Genomic DNA, 16738 nt, shown 5'->3' with positions numbered 1-16738 from the left:
GGATAATTTGATCATCTCTGGTTTCCATTTGTTTTGGTTGTTTACATAGAACAATTTTAGCTTTTTTAAATTAAACTTTAAAAAAACTAATTAAAAATATTGTTTACCACATTCATGGTAAAAAAAATAAATAAAATTATTTTACATAGATGACTAACAATTATTTGAAATCAAATTTGACTTTCTGTCTCATAAAGTATTTTGTTCGTGCGGTGACATAAAACAAGCACCAAGCACCTTGAAAGAGCACTACTACTGGCTACTTGGTTAAGACACAAATTTAAGTATTACTGGTTTAAACTTTTTAAAATGTTTATTGCTATAATTTTGCTTTCTGTTGTCTTTGATTGAAATGCCTTATAAAGTTTATATAATACCATAAAATACCACAGGAACTACTGGAATGTGAAAAGACACCAAAGAACTTTTACATTTATAAACAGTTGAGCTAGATCAGGTTCATTGCATGGATAAAACATGAACAGTTGAAAAGTCGAGAGGCAAAAATGCGAGGATTAAAAAGAAACAGACAAAAGTATATTCAAATTTTTCACCGGTCCGGTCCTTGCTTACCGTTTCACTGAAGCAGTAAGCAAGAAAAATCTCACAGTCAAACAAACTGACATTATTTTTCTTGACCTGCTCTCTGTCCGTCCCTGGCTCTCTTTGCACTGATGATAGGCCACTAAAAACATCAAGTGAGAAGAAAAGGTGCAGAACGGAAAGAAAGACAGGAGGACGCCTGGTGCTTGTTAAAGGCCAGACACGTCTGTCACACTTTCTAACGCGCACACACCAACCTGCAGCGCACTGAGTTGTGTGCAAAGTATCTTATAGTGTATTATAACTGATGTGGCACGTCAAATATTCAGATAGTAATAAAACAATGTAATCAGTGAAGCTAAGGTTTCACTGCAAGTTTAAAACAAACACGATCAGACAACATTGTATACACTGTTTCTGTTTGTTTCTTTGTTTTACCTCCAAAAACAATGTCAAGGTTAATGATTCTAAATTAATTAAAGTCCCCACCACGTGTGGCTAAATGGTTCTGATAAGTGGTTCTGATTTCATCCTACTGTAACAGCATAACACTGCAAACCAAATAGAGATAGCTTTAACTAAAACACACACACACACACACACACACACACACACACACACACACACACACACTGCGCCTGAAGATGTCATTTTAAATAATGGAAACAAAAGCCTCAAAGGAACTGTATCCATGACGGCAAGAGGTAGTAAAATTACCCTTGAATCTGCCAAGACCAATAGCCTGCAGCTCCGTCTGCTGCATTCCTTCCCTGCGCAGTGTACACACCTTGCCATTTAAGGCTGCCGAGTGTGCTGACAGACTTGTGGAGGGAGAGGCAGATAAAGAGGAGAAGTATTTTTGATAAAGCAAGCACTTAATCAGCTCTGTTAGAGCCTACTGAGTTCTGCTATCACTGACTTATTTTCCTTCCATTTAATACATTTTTCTGATCCTTCTTTTCTTTCTTTCTCATTTTTTCCAAACTATTTCTTCTGAAACATGTGTACAGGTGTGCAGACCAGCACTATAAATAGTTTTGGAAGAAACGGTGGCACAGATGATTAATCGTCCGTGTGCACCGTCAGTGTGATAATTCTAAGGACAAATAAAAAAACTATTACTTCATAGTGAACAGGAACATGAGACAGAATAATTTCTCAGTTAGCACTACTCAACACTGGCATGAGCAAAGTGAGAAAAAGCACAACTGTTTCTGTTACTGAGTGTGAGCTGCATAAGGCAAGACAATACGATGCATGCTACCCTCTGCTGGACAAGTGAAACAACATTTACCGGCACTTAATCTCAAACTGCAGAAATCCTTCTCAAATAGGAGCCCATAAATTATTTCATTATTGCACTATTCTATTTTTGTTTGTTACCTTTACAATTTTCTACAATTCTTGACTCTTAAAACTTACACAGATTGGTATGAGATGTGGGAAACACACTGCTATTATAGATAATGCTATAATTTCACAGTATTCTTGGATCTTTTACAGATTTTTACATAACAACATTAGAGAGCCAATGAGACAGTCATTTGAAATTTATGAAAATTTAACAATCAGCATTAAAGTGTTTTGTATGTAAATGTGAGCAATCTGTGAATAATTATAAGTGTTAATTACAAGCTGATGTAATTATAACACCAGGTAGAGCATGCATTTGCTCTGCTTTACCACTTGATGTCACCCTTTTCACTAAAACCACTGGAAAGTAACTGGGCTATTCAGGAGGAGTAGCTGAAACACCACTGGTCAATATCGCAGTGCTTGTTTGTGTGTGTTTCTTGTTGCTTGTACTTCGTGACCTGTTCTCTCTGTGCCTCACTGGTATTTCACAGTGACGTTGCTTACCTTCCTCCCAGAAAATAGCATACACAGCTGATGCATGGAGCCTCCATTCTTGGTCAGCTCTTTCTTCAAGGTTTTAGGTGACGGGAGTGTCCAGCCGCCCTTGTGGGATCCCCCTCCAGTTTCTAGGCAGTTGATGGCGTTGTCAGAAGTGAAGCAAGGTGTGCGGGGGTCCTGCAGGAGGCTGCCCTCGCTGTGTGTGCGCCTGCGGAGGGAATTTTGCACACTCAGCCCCCCTCCTCCGTGTTTCTCACACGTGGCACCCTCTACCATGCTTCGGCGCTTGCTGTCACTGCGTTGCAGGTAGGCATCGTCGCTGTCGTCTTCATCATCTTCTTCTTCAGACTCCTCGTCTTCCTCTTCATCGTACTCTTCTTCGTCAGTGTTGGGTGAAGAAAGGGCATCGGCGCTAAAGGAGCGGTCAAGGCGGAGCTCCGGGATAACAAACGAAGATGAGGAGGAGGAAGGGGGAGCGTTGGTGTCAGGCGGCTCTGAGACATTGTCCTCATCTGTGTTTGACACCACCAGGTTTAAGTTCACCTCCTCCTCGTTCCTCTCTCCTTCCTCGTCTCCTTCATCTTCTTTCTCGCAGCCTTCGCTCCCAACACTCTTTCTGCCGGCCTCCTCTTCCTCTTCATCCTCCTCTTCCTCTGGCTTGTTCTCCTCATCCTTCCTGTCCTTCCAGAGTTCCATCTCATGCCCCTCTATGCTCTTGGAATCCTCACCCTCAGTGGAAGGCGGTGGTGTTGGAGGTACCTTAAGTCCCTCGTCAGATCCCACCAGACTTCTAAGGGGCATGTAGACCTCATCCAGAGGGGTGAGTGGCTCTGAGGGGTGAGGACTACCCAGCGTTGGGGGCTCAGAGGGACTGGAGGGATACAGGCTGCTTTCCTCCCCTTCTGAGCTACGTGTCGGCAGATGGAGGCATACACCTCCTCGATCTCCTCCTACTCCACCCAGTTCACATGAAGGGGCATCCACCTTAGGCTCCAACATCTGGAAAGAGAGGAAAAGACAAAAAGAAAGACACAGAGAATGAATAGTCAGCCTCAGGCTGTTTGGATAAACCCACTTAACACTTTCATTCAGTTTGGTTTGAAATACTTCTATAATGATGTTGAGTTATACTGGCAGGATGAGACAAGACAAAACAGTGTCTTTTGGGATGATCACAGTGCCATTTAAAGCAATAATGCTCCTGCAAATTCTTGCATAGAGACTATCATGACCTGGCTGCGCCACCTGGAGGAGACGGAGGAACGCATCCCACATCTGGAATGCTTACAACCATGTCATGAGAGAGAGCACACCGTGGACCAAGGTAAAGCAAAGGAAATCTCAGATACTCCTCTGGGGCTTCCAAGGTATGAAAAGAGACATACAAAACAACTTCACTGGTAATTTTTGTCCCCAACATTGCATCAAATGATAAAATGCCAGACACTATACTGTAATATTAGTGCAAGTGAGTTCATATTGTGATATACTACTATTCAGTTCACCAGTGCTGCTGGCTGCTGCACTACACTCGAGCTTGCTGCAGTGACTCAGTCAAATTAAACTGGTACTGTGCCCTCGAGGCAGTGGAATAGAAAACAAACCAAACCTCTTGCAGAAACTAATGAGATTACTCCTACATTAAAAAACAAACAAACAGCCACCCATCTTTTCATCCATCTATCTCCCCTGCGATGTTTCAAAACATTTGAAAGTATAGCTGTAGTCCACATGACCACTGCCGTCACCCATTTCCCAAGGCCTAACATAATAACCCTGTCACACACTAATGTGAATGTGTGTGTAACAGCACAATGCTTGTCCTCCTCCCATGCACTTGGCAATCCATCCCTTTTAACATCCTTCCAAAATCATTTTTGAGTTGGCCCACATCATTCATGCCCGCATATTTTAATTTGCATTTTATAAAAAGGTCACAGAGTAGTCGGTGATGCTGAACATATCAGTCTGAGTATAGGAAACATTTACAAAGTTGAAACTTTTTAGTGGGATGTGTTGATGCTGCATTTTAATTCTGTTTTCTGTTCTTCTTATCAGGAACACCTAACATGTGTTAGGTGTTCACCACTAAATATGGTTCAGAGACACCTTCCTGAAACCAGAAGACTTTATACAGAGGGGCCCTTGACCCAAGATAGAATAATTTACCATAGGACAATGACAGTGGTCCAAGAAAAAGTACCAAAAATAAAATCTACCTGTTAAATCCCAGATCTCCAAGTTTACAGAATCACTTTTAACTTGTTTAAGTCTCCATCAAGTCTTGTGAAGGGCCTCATTGTACTGGCCAAGTTAAACTATGATGACAAGCTGCAGTCACAAGATGCAGTGCTCTAACTGGAGATAATATTGCCTCCTCTCAGGCAGTTCTCATGATATTTCACAAGACGTTTGTGTACTTACACAGCTCAAATTAGTTTCTGCGGAAACAATTGGCCTGGTTGTATTTTTGTCTAAACTTTTGGCCCATATTTACAGAAAAAGGTGCTCTTTCATTCAGCACCAAACATAAACAAAATCCCAAAACGTTTTAACATTAACGGCTTCCATTGCTGCCCTTGTGCAGAAGATAAGATAAGAATATGGATACTAAGTACATAAATCAGCCATTATTGTTTTTTGTTTCTTAGTGGATGATGTGCCTGGCCTCTACAGTTATTTTAAAAAGAAAATAACCGCTCTTTTAATTTTAGCGTTTTTACATATCATGACATAATAAAAAATAATCTGAATATGAAACAAAAACTAATACAAAATACGCAGAAGCAGTGTTGAAAATTAAAGAGAGTCTTACTGCTTCTTTGGGAATTAACAGGGTAATTAGCAGCCAGGTGCTGTTAATCAAATGCACTTGATTAATTGATCATCAGCAAGTGCACTGCAAGCGCTTCAGTAAAGGCTGATGCTTTGGCACTTTGCCTATTTGAAGCATTCAGGCGTGTATTAACACAACGATTTATAGAGAAGGAACTATTGCTAATCATCAATCTGGGAAGGGTTATATGATCATTTCCAAGCAATTTGAAGTTCATAATAAGTAGAAATCATTCGAGACAGTAGCCATTATTCCCAAGACGTCTCAGGAAATTCACCCCAAGGTCAGATTACACTGCTCGGAGAAATTGAAGAAAAAAAAGAGCTACATCTCAGACTCTACAGCCCCCAGTTAGCATGGTAAATGTCAAACTCCATGACAGCATGATTAGAAAAAGACTGAACAAGTATCGCCTGTTTGGAACGGCTGCTAAGAGAAAGCACCTTCCCTCTAAAAAGAAAGTCGTGACACAGCTTAGGTTTGCAAAGATGCATCAAGTAAGCTACAAGACTTCTGGAACAATGTCCTCTGCACATATGAGACCAAAGTGAAGATGTTAGTGTTTAGCGCCCTCCAACGCAGCATATCAATGACAACACCTCATACCACCTGGGTATGAAACTTGGCTTTGTTTTGCAGCCACGGGATCTGGGCACCTTGCAGTCAGTGAGTTGAGCATAAACTACTCTGTATACCAAAGTGTGTTATGTGTGTGAAGCAATGAGGCTCAAATTGGGTCATGCAACAGGCCAATGATCCAGAGCACACTAGCCGAAAAAGAATGAATGAAAAGGAAAAGAATCAATGATCCAATCAAAATCCAGACCTCAACCTTATTGAAATGTTGTGGTAGGACTGAAGAGAGCTAAGAGAGCTGTGTGTAAATGAATACCTGTAAACATTCAATGAACTGAAGCGACGCTGTAAAGAAGGGCGGGCCAAAATCCTTTCAGAACAATGTGAAAGAATCATGAAATTACATGAAAACAATTACTTCAAGTTACTGGTGCTAAAGGCGATTCAAAACATACTGAATCACAGGACTTATTTAATTTCTCACACATGGCTTCTGCATTTTGGCTTCGTGTCTGCTGAATAAATATTGACACTGTATAATAAATCATGTTTTGTAGTTCCCTGAAGGTTGTATACACCCAAGTTTAGACCTACTAAAGATGATTTATGTCCTGATATGTAAAACCTTAAAACTGAAAGACTGTACTTTTTTGAGCATGCAACAATTAATGCTACTCTTTATACATTTTGACTTGTTCACCTTCCATTTCTAAATGGTCCACTGTAGCCTAGAGATAAAATCAAGACCCCATTACCTCCAATATAAGCTCTGGTGAGATAGAGGGTATATAGGAGGTATTTTTAGAATGAAATGCACTTTCATAAAAGCCAAAGAGGAAACTGGAAGTAAAGCTTATCACTTTATCCTTTCTTCTCCTTACTTTGCCTCTGTTCATTTATTCTTCATGTTGTGCAAGTCATAGCAGTGAGTCACTGACAGTAATGGATGACTTTTAATCATGTTACAAGGCTTGTCACAGGATAAACATGATGATTTCAAAGGAATCTAAGATGTTTGGGGATATATATAATTTTTTTCCTTCTGTGTTTCTTCACATATTTAGATCTGAGATTTATATGGAGTCTATTTTTGCACCTTGCCTACCCCATCTCTCTCTGTCTTATGCACACGAATCCCTGGCCATTGAAGATATGGCTAGAGACACAATGGAGCCACCTGTCCTGTCAGATACACTTGTTCCTTCTCACATTCTCCACAGCGAGCACACACATACACGCACAAAAATCATTAACCCCTTTTAAGCAACATGTCCTCGTGTCTTAAGCCGAAGACCAAGAACAAACATATCAATAAATTTTGAGATACCTTCCAAATATGACATTGACTTCACTGCAGACTTTTTAACATTGTCTGTTCCCTGAATCTGCCTTGAAAGATGAATGAAACACGCAGGCTAATGGGCCATGAGACATCTGCGGCGTGCAAGCCCTTTGTGTCTATGTTTGCGTCTGTGTGCGGTGTGTGCATATAGCGCATGTACACGTGTTCCAAAAGTGTTTCACAGTCATCAATGTTTCAACAGAATATAATCTCCACCATTGCTTCATTAAGGAAGGAAACAAAACCAGCCCTAAAAGGCAGAGAGAGTGAGATGCAGGGTGGGAGAGTGAATAGATGGAGGAGACAAAGTGGATAACAGAAACAGAAGGAGGAAAGGAGGAGGGGAGTCAGTGAATGGCAACAGCACAGAAAAGAGATAAGTGAGTGAAAAAGGGCTGAGGAGAGGAGTCTGAATCTTACATCTTATCTTTGTATGAAGCTTATAGTTGAGGCTAAATCACACGACCCTGTACCATCCCTTGGTTATGTTGAGATAGGCTCAGACTGCTTCATATGATGCTCTGTGATGCACTGAGCATTTTGTTTCCACACACCTCTTCTCAATCCCCATGTGTTTCTTTTCTCTCCCTTATTCCCAATTTATGCTTCAGTGGAAAATGTATGCTGTATCTTATGACGTCACCTGACATGCACCTCCCGAAAAATGTAACTACACGTTGGGGAGAATCAGCCCACATCTACTGTGATTGGCCTGTTCATTGCATCCTATAACATCCTGCAGCACTGAATTTATCCATGAGATGATAACAATCATTGCCTCAGTATAAAGAACAATAATCACAGCGTCAATATAAGGACTCACAAATGTCAGCAGATTCCTGGAGGAAATTTGCTGAAACTCCCGAAATGGATGTGAGCGAATGTACAAAGTAGAGAAAAAAACCTGAGGCAAACATATATCAGGAAAAAAAAAAACGAAAAGCGAGGAGCCAGGACGAATAAAAAGGTCCCGGCAGTTTTTAAAAAAAAAAAATCGTCTGGCACGACGTCACAGTAATTAACAAATAAGCATAAATGTGGGCAATGACATCAACTACTTACGTAGGTTACGTACAAAGGTTCCCCACAGGAATCTAAATCAGGCATAAGTCTGTGTTTTGTCCTGTTTCCCTACGGTCACTCCCCTCATCCCCCAGCAGCAGCAGCATTTGGCTGCCCCTCCCTGTTTCTGGTTCTGCTGGTGGTGTCTTCATGTTAAAAGGAAGTGGTTTTTCCTTCCCCTCACTGCAAAGTTCCTGCTGTGATTGTAGGCGTCTTCTCCCAGGTAGGGTCTGCAGGTTCTTTACCTTACAGTAAGGGTCCTTGAGGCGACTGTTATGATTTGTTGCTATATAAATAAGCCTGAATTGAATTGAACTGGATCTCATAAATCTCACTGGTGTCATGTGTATGGCCCTTCAAAGTAACGATTCATTCTGAAGAGAAATGGCATATTCAAATGAGTCGCCAACAGCAATACTGATCTGAATTTGTAAACAGCAAAAATCTGAACTTAGAAAAAATATGATTTAATGCTTTGATAACCAGACGAAGCCAGCAGGTGTTTTCATTCATTAATGAATAAAAAAAGAAATTTTACATGTTTTATACATTTTTTTCCTGCGTCTAAAATTAACAATGTAAAAATTTAATAAAACTAAATAAATAATTGACAGTCCCAACAGCTGATGAATGGATCTGAACACACTTTGAAGCAGACATCAACAGGTTTATATCTCTATTATTATTAAGACGAACTTTCAATTTATTTTCTAATTTGTCATTTGACCAGATAACTTCAAAATGAATGGCATTCCCATTAGAGCTAACTGTACTTGCTCGTCGCTTTTTTCCGCTGACAGAAAAGACAAACGTTGTTTAAACTGTTCAGCGTGATGACCACAACCGTGCTAATGGCTAAATGTCCAGGCAAATGAAAAACAGCATATCACCATCTCTAATTTTTCACATATTTGTTCCACCAATCATGCATGATTGGTGGAACAAATATGTGAACAAATATGCATTTTTATGCAAATATGTGAAAGAATATGCATTTTTTCAATTGGTTTACACCTCCTCCACAGAGTTAAACATCAAACTCAAGCACAGAGTTTGGGTTTCTCTAGAGCAGGGGTCTCCAACTCCAGTCCTCGGGAGCTACTGTCCTGCAGCTTTTAGATGCATCCTTGTTCCAACACACCTCAATCAAATGAATGGCTTGTTAGCAGGCCTTTGCCAAACTTGCTGAAGACGTAATTCAACCATTTGATTCAGCTGCGTTGGAGTAGGGATGCATCTAAAAGTTGCAGGACAGTAGCTCTCGAAGACTGCAGTTGGAGTGAACATTACAGCCTCCAGAGCAGCTAACTGAATTTAAGAACAGGCTTAAGGACTCTACGTGGGCCTTAAGCAAAGAGGGGGGAATGGACCAGCAGATGATGACATTTATAATGTAATATAATTTATAAAGTTTTTACTTCCATTTTCTAAGAATCCATTTTAATTTGGGAAATAGCCCATAATTTTCAGATTAAGAGAAGAAAAAGATATTAATCAATCATCAAATTCAAACTAAAAGAAATTTGGGATAAGGCTAGATTATCCTTAACTATAAAACCAAGCAGTTGAAAACTATAACAAAAAAACGGTATTTGGACTGATCTTCGCAATAGTGAAGACACAACAATTTCAGAGACTCTACTTTACCTGAGTAAATAAAGGCAACTCCCTTTGAATGAAAGAATGCTACCAAAGATATGCTTAACTGCAACCTTTACATTATTGTCTCTTACTGGATTGGTATGATGTGAGATTGATTCATTCATTTTTTTACCATGTTGATGCAGACATACAACATTGCCATACTTGTAATTTTTTGCTGAAATTTGGAAACGCCTACAGCTACCAATTCTGCCAAATTTCCCCACCTTTACATATTGTGCCATAAATACTTACAGTCAGTACATGGATTGTATGTTCCACCAAACTGTCCAATGATGATCTAAATGTTGTGCTTTACAAAACTCTATCTGTGATCCACACCATCAGCTGAGTCTAACGCTGCAGACCAGGTGGGACAGTATGAACCAGGTGAGAGCAGTGAATACCGTGGTTCTATATTCACATTTCCATGATGGCAAATATGATCAGAGTAAATATTCTTGTGCTGATGGTCTGCATGTCTCGAGGTCATTATGTTCTCATACTGATACTACAGAAAACTGCACGCAATCGTGAATGGTCACCCGCAAACAATTATGTGACCTCTGTCCTACAGTTACCATAACAACAGGAGACCTATCCCAGGGGAGCAGCTGTGCTGTGCATTTTCCAAAAGCTTCTCCAAACCCCTCCCGCTTATCAGTTACAAAGTGCCATCTTTCATCTTCATCGCTTTCCTTCCTTTTCCCCCTTTCCTTTAATTTCCTGTCTCCTGTTTATTTCTAAGTAAGGCATTACATTAAAGAGCATCACTTCACTCCACTTAGTGTCATACTGGTGGCTAATGGTCTAAAGTGTCCAACATCACACTTGCCAAATCCAACTGCAGCCTCAATAAATCCAGCTAATCTCAATTAGCACTGCTGTTGGACATGTTTTGTACCATCCAATAACAGAACGTGACTTCTCCTCTCTTGCCTTCGTCTTTGCCACTCCCTCCATCTCTGTTAACTTATTCATACATACTCACTGATGGATCACTATAACAGCAATTTGGGTGGCTGTCTAAGTGATGCAAGCCCACCGAACAAGCCTGCATGATGCTATTTATCTCTATTCAAAAGTCTCCTTTATTCACTGGCTTATCTGATATTGATTTCTTCAAAGGATGTGTAAGGTCTGAGGAGTCAAGAGAAGACATCCTGTTTATAGCCCGGAGGGAACACATCAAATGAATACGGTGATAACAGAGAATAACAACAAAGTTAACCTTATTCCAAACTGACTCGAAGCATCATCCTCGTCCAACTCTTTATTAAATCTGCATGGTGATCACGTTGAGACAACTACTCAGGCACAAGCTTGTGACTGAGCGCCACCTTTGTCCTCACTGATGACGATAATGACTTGTTTTTGAATTACAGTTTTGTAACTCATGACTACTTTCTTAATCAGGAATTCATAAGCATAATCGTGGTCTCATTGCATCACTCGTTAAAGGGAAATCAGCTCCGGGGTATTGACGTGTACTCTTGAGCAAGGAGTTCATTTGAAAGGTTAAACCTCACACAAAGGGCATCCCCAGGTCTTACCTTTGTCCACAGATTCAAACCAAATGCTCCCCACTTGTAAACACACTTGTGCTTGTGTGAGAACCAACCACAGCTCTTGAATTAACATTTGTTTGACTTGCATTTTTGGTATTTCCTGTTTTATTTAGAACACAGCCTTGCTTTTTATTGAGAATCTTTATATTCCTGCCCATTTGTGCTGCACCTATATTTAACTGTATTCACCTAAAAGCTGTGTGTTACCATCTTCCTCTCTCAGATCATCTTTTTCTTATGTGTCAAGCATTAAGCACTCTTCCTTGTGTAAGACGTCCCATATGTCCAGTCCTATTTAGTCTCCCTTTTTAGTTTGTTTGTCTCAACAGACAACAGACTGACACATTGTTTACTGAATATAAAATTCCACAACTGAAAAACTGAGCTTGTGAGTCTTTGCTTGGTCTCCAGAATGCTACCAAGTCCTCTTTCTGTAGCCTGTACTGTAGTTCTTTCCAATTCTTTTCCATATGGGGCGATTGCAAACCTCCTCGGGGATGTGATGCCATTAAAGCTTGCTCTCTCGCTCTCAAGAGTGATAGCAAACTTGTTTTTCTACCGTACTTGTAAACCACATTACTTTCCACTAAATTTAGCCGTATACACACACACACAGCCCAAACTGTTTACTTGCATGAAGTGAAAACATTTGCTCAAACCACGTCACAGGTTGTTGCATAAAAACACAAGTAAATCATAGCATGAGTCGAGACTTTTACAAGACTTATATGTACATTAATTATTAAGACTGTTTTTTCAATGTCTTTTCTATGTATGTCATCACAGCTCATACCTTACAAGAGACATGTCTCTGTCTCTATGTGTGAGAAGCTCATTCTCCATACAATTGGATAGCTATATTATGTTTGCTGCTGATCGGATGTTTGTGTCCATGTCTGCGCCAACCGAACGTATATTAAGCAAGCTTTGACATGCATTGTCCAGGACAAGCTGCGGTCGAAAGATTTAAGAGCCGTTATTGGATCATGTAATATGAATACCTCACTGAGGGGACCTAACCATATAGATGATCAATCTCTGAATGGCCTCATTACATGCACCACAATGCTCTGCCCTCTTTTGCTCTCGATTTCACTGAGAGAAGACAGATGAGACAGTAATAGTCGTTTGTCTGTCAGAGCCCTCTGCTGTAGTCAGGCCGAAAAGGGGACAGAAAACAGAGAACATACACAAAGGAACATGGAGCAAAGGAGCAAGAGAACCAGAGCCCGATCAATATAGGATTTTTTTGGACCAGTACCAATATGTCAGTGATTAAACATCCAATCGTTTCCAACACGAAACCTAACAGATTTCTCTAACATTTTATAAGGTAAAAAAAAAAATGAAATTTTATTTTATTGTCACAACAAGTTGTGGATTAACTCTGCTCGACTCTACTTGAGTCATACGATTGTTGCTGTTTGTGGCTTTCCAAACACCTGTTGCTAACAGGAAAACTGCAGAGTGGCATGTGGTGGACAAATTATGCGGCATCAACCCTCACATCATAGCTGAAGAGTGTTTCTTCCGTGTCTTCGCTGCTTTCTTAATTTTCCTTTATCAGCGATTGTGAATGCTGATACCAGCAGATTCATATGTAGACCGGCCTTTAAAGGGAACAACTGAAAAGTGTCTGTAGATCAAAGATGTGCCATACAACCTCCAACAAAACACAATACTACTACTACAACACAATAAATATACAAAAAAACTGTTCTTACTAAAGGTAGAATCTGTGTGTTTCACCACTTGAGGCAAAAAAAACACCATCGAGTGTAACCAGGCTATGAAGGAAGAGATGCTAGTAGGTAGAACATCCCAGGTAGAACATATTAAGTGACATTATTGGGCAGCTCCTAAAGTGTTACAAGGCTACCTACTATTACAACTATAGTGCTGCTACTGCTGCCTGCAACCATCAATAAAATGTTCCGAATTTTTATTTCCATATTTCTGCAAGGCTGCAGAAATATTGTGCACATTAACAACACACGAAGGAGGACGGCATAATAAAAGCAATCTCACAGGATTACTTGACAGCCAGTTCAACCTTGGAGATGCAGGTTGTGGGCATGTTTATGTTTAAGAAATGATATTCAGTCATTAGTAGAGATGGAAGTGCTTTAAATATTTTAGCACCAGAACTTATTGTTACAGTGAAATAACATATGGCAAAGGTTTCAACTCATTATTTTTTAAATGACTGCTCTGCTGAAGCATCTGCTGAAGGCATTCAGCACATATTTCGCCACTGCTTTCATGCATTATTTGCAGTTGCAGAGCTAATGTCAAAACAACACTGTCATGATTTTACTGACTTTACATCGTCATTCACCAAATTCATAATTTGTGCATATTTGTGCATGTTCACAATGCATCCTGTGTTAGTTGGAGGTGAACCTGAGTAATCACAGACTGTATATAAATGATGGATACCCACTATAACATCATCTAGTGTTTTGTGAAGCTTTGTCTTTAGTATTTTGTCGTTATGATTTCTGAAAACAAAGATTGAATAGAAGAAGCAAATGACTGAGAAATTCAAAAAGTAGCAAGAAGCGCACACTAGAAATCGACTTTAATAAACAGAACGTGCAGGTCAGGTTACTTTTTGGGGAATTTTGTAGCTACGACGTAGGTACAGCGTAGATTTCTTGATAAACCATAAATCCTCTGTAACACCAAACCCCAACCTTAACCCCAACCCTAATCCCATTGAAACTTATACAATAATTTAACTAACTTTGAAAATAAATAAAAAAGTTTGAAGTGTTTCTTGTAAATGGTTAAGGCACTACTGCATTGCCTTGATTTGTCAGATCCAGAATCTACAGCTATCGTTAAAATACAGTCTTTGAGTCCAATGTGACAGGTCCCAGAATATGAAATCAGCAGTACACTGTGGCTGACGTGTGGTTTAAATATTCATACAAAGAACAGGTTTCTTTTAGAAATATTACAGTTTGCATTATTTCTGTGACTTCCACTTTCGTTTTGTTTGTTTTATTTTTCTTTTATTTATTTCTTATACATTGTTATTCTCCTTTTATTTGCTTTGACGGTGCCTGTGATATAAAGAAAAAGCAAAACAGTGTCAGCAGAGAACATGAACAAAACCTCTGAGGAGGGATAATTTCTTGGGTGTGAAAACTGAATGAATACAGTATTTCACCAACTTGGAAGCGGATAACAAAACCCAGCCCTATTACCCTCCAATCGAGTTAACTTAAAAATAGCACCGCACATAGCCGCTCCTGCACAACCTTTAGAAGAATCACACAAACCAGCCAGCGGGCAGAAATGTGAGGGGTTTTTTAAATTTTTTTGTAAAGACATTATTGTTAGAATCCAAGGGTTCAGAGAGAAAATGCCATTGACGTAACTTGCCCCATGACGCCAGGCAGCTGAAGACAATGTGACCAGTGAGAAAGACTGGAAAGGGCCTCGGCAGAAAGAAAGGCCAGAGATGTTTATGTCAGTGTGTGTGTGTATGCACAATTACTCATGCTGTAGGGACATAAATTAGTTTAAACAGTCACATTGTATGGCGCTGCCTCCCGTTTGGGGACAAAAACCAAGTGCCCAAAGAGTAAATCATTAAATATGACTAGACCTAAGTGCGAAGAAAGGCACGGTTTTGGTTTGGGTGAAAGTTACAGTTAAATTAAGCTAGCATTCCTTTAGAAAAGCTCATCCACAATTATGTATCAATTTCTATCAGTATCAAAGGATCCAGGCTTAAATCTAGTTAAATAAAGTTCAGCACAAGCGAGATTGTTTGTTCAGATTTCATATTCACTTAACCTAGTTCCACTCTATATTTGCCCCCTGGGTGTGACCGTAGGTGTATATGGTTGTGTGAAGGATTTACACGCATGTGTGCATAAATTTGGGGTTTGTCTTTCAGTTTCCTGCTCGCCTGTGTGACAAAATGTTGCAATGCATGTTCCCAGGTTATAACAACCATCTCATTTGTTCAAGCTGGGAGTGTAAGACCAGCTGATAAATCACATTCATCGTTTGTGTGTCTGTGTGTGTCTGCATGTGTACGCAGCGGAGGGATGCACCACTGACACTGTCTACTATTGATCAAAGACAAAGGAGAAATTGAGGACTGGTGGAGAGATTTTCTTCTCCTGGTGCTTAAAACTTTTAGATTCAAAGCCTTAACACCACTGTAATGAAATCAATCATATCCCTGTTTATCAACAGGCACCAACAAAACCACACACCCACCATCTAATACTCTCTCTGTCTTTTTTTTCCTCTAAGAAGAGTATAACCCCTCAATTCTCCTAATGAGGGAAAGAGGAAAGCAATTTTCCCCAGTGTGCTTCCTGTTGTTTTCCCCTGTGGTCCCTCGGTTTGCTCTCTCTCCTCTTGTTGCTATCACTTTCAGCTTTGCTCTAACATGATTTAGAGTATGTCTCCTTAATGGCCATCTTCCTAGCCTTCTTTTCTCTGTATCCCTCTGTTTCTCACCCTTCCACTCCCCAGCCATGTGACAGGTTAAAATATGTCACTGGCACATAACCGAAGCCAAAATCACTCACATTAAAGCACCAAATAGGGGACGTAAACAGGGTGTTACTCGTAAAACAGAGCCCACAACTCTTGCTTATTTAGGATGAGATGATATTTCAGAGACAATAATATTTAAGGGAGCTATTAAAGCTGCCAAAGGAAAGGAGGATAAATGGATGCAGTGACAGTAGGGACAAATAACGCACAAGCATTAAAACAAAGAAGGAAGCAGGGAAAGAAAACGAAAACCTCAGCAAATCAAAGGTGGAGGTAAAAGTTAAGTGAATCAAAACAGCACACAGCAGTGGCAAACTCTCTTCATATATGCCTGTCATAAAGATGCCCGATGTGATGAATAGGCCTTTATTACTTTTACTATCTTTCCTCACATCTTTTCGTCTAGTTTCTTTTATATGACCAAACGCCTCCCAGCAGTGCTAACATCTCAGCTTTTCAAACACTGCATGAATACTCTCAAATCTCTTTTTGTCCCTCTGGAGCAAAAGAAAAGACCCATAAAATCCATTTGCATGAAACCACTCTGCTGATTGCTCAGAAAAGATGTACTCCTCATATGGAAAATAAAGTAACAGTGCGAGATATAAACCCTACCTGGCAAGAGGAAGCAGTTCCAGGTTATAATCCACTAAAGGCAGATGTAGGCACTCCACACATCCCCATTAAAGTGGCCTACTTCCTCTGTCAAGCTGGTGTGTGAGTGTTTGTGGCTGGCTAGCTGGGCTGGTGTGTGTGATGCTGTCAGTGTGGGCTAGGCCAACTGAACTGTGC

The 16738-nt window shown here is 40.1% G+C and overlaps 1 protein-coding gene across 3 annotated transcripts in view; it reads right to left on the bottom strand.

Annotated features, from left to right (window-relative positions):
- rgs3a (regulator of G protein signaling 3a) overlaps positions 1-16738 on the bottom strand; it is a 123757-nt gene that overhangs the window by 29535 nt on the left and 77484 nt on the right. For all 3 annotated transcript variants that reach the window (XM_085279731.1, XM_085279728.1, XM_085279730.1), the window contains one exon: positions 2404-3396. In XM_085279731.1, the coding sequence (XP_085135857.1) occupies positions 2404-3396 (993 nt within the window). The remainder of the gene's footprint in view (positions 1-2403; positions 3397-16738) is intronic.

Source organism: Mchenga conophoros, linkage group LG7 (assembly GCF_057382185.1).
Source record: "Mchenga conophoros isolate Kocher_MC1m ecotype Shallow Benthic linkage group LG7, M_conophoros_male_GT1.1, whole genome shotgun sequence".
Lineage (NCBI taxonomy): Eukaryota > Metazoa > Chordata > Actinopteri > Cichliformes > Cichlidae > Mchenga > Mchenga conophoros.
This window is presented reverse-complemented; position numbering and strand designations above follow the sequence as displayed.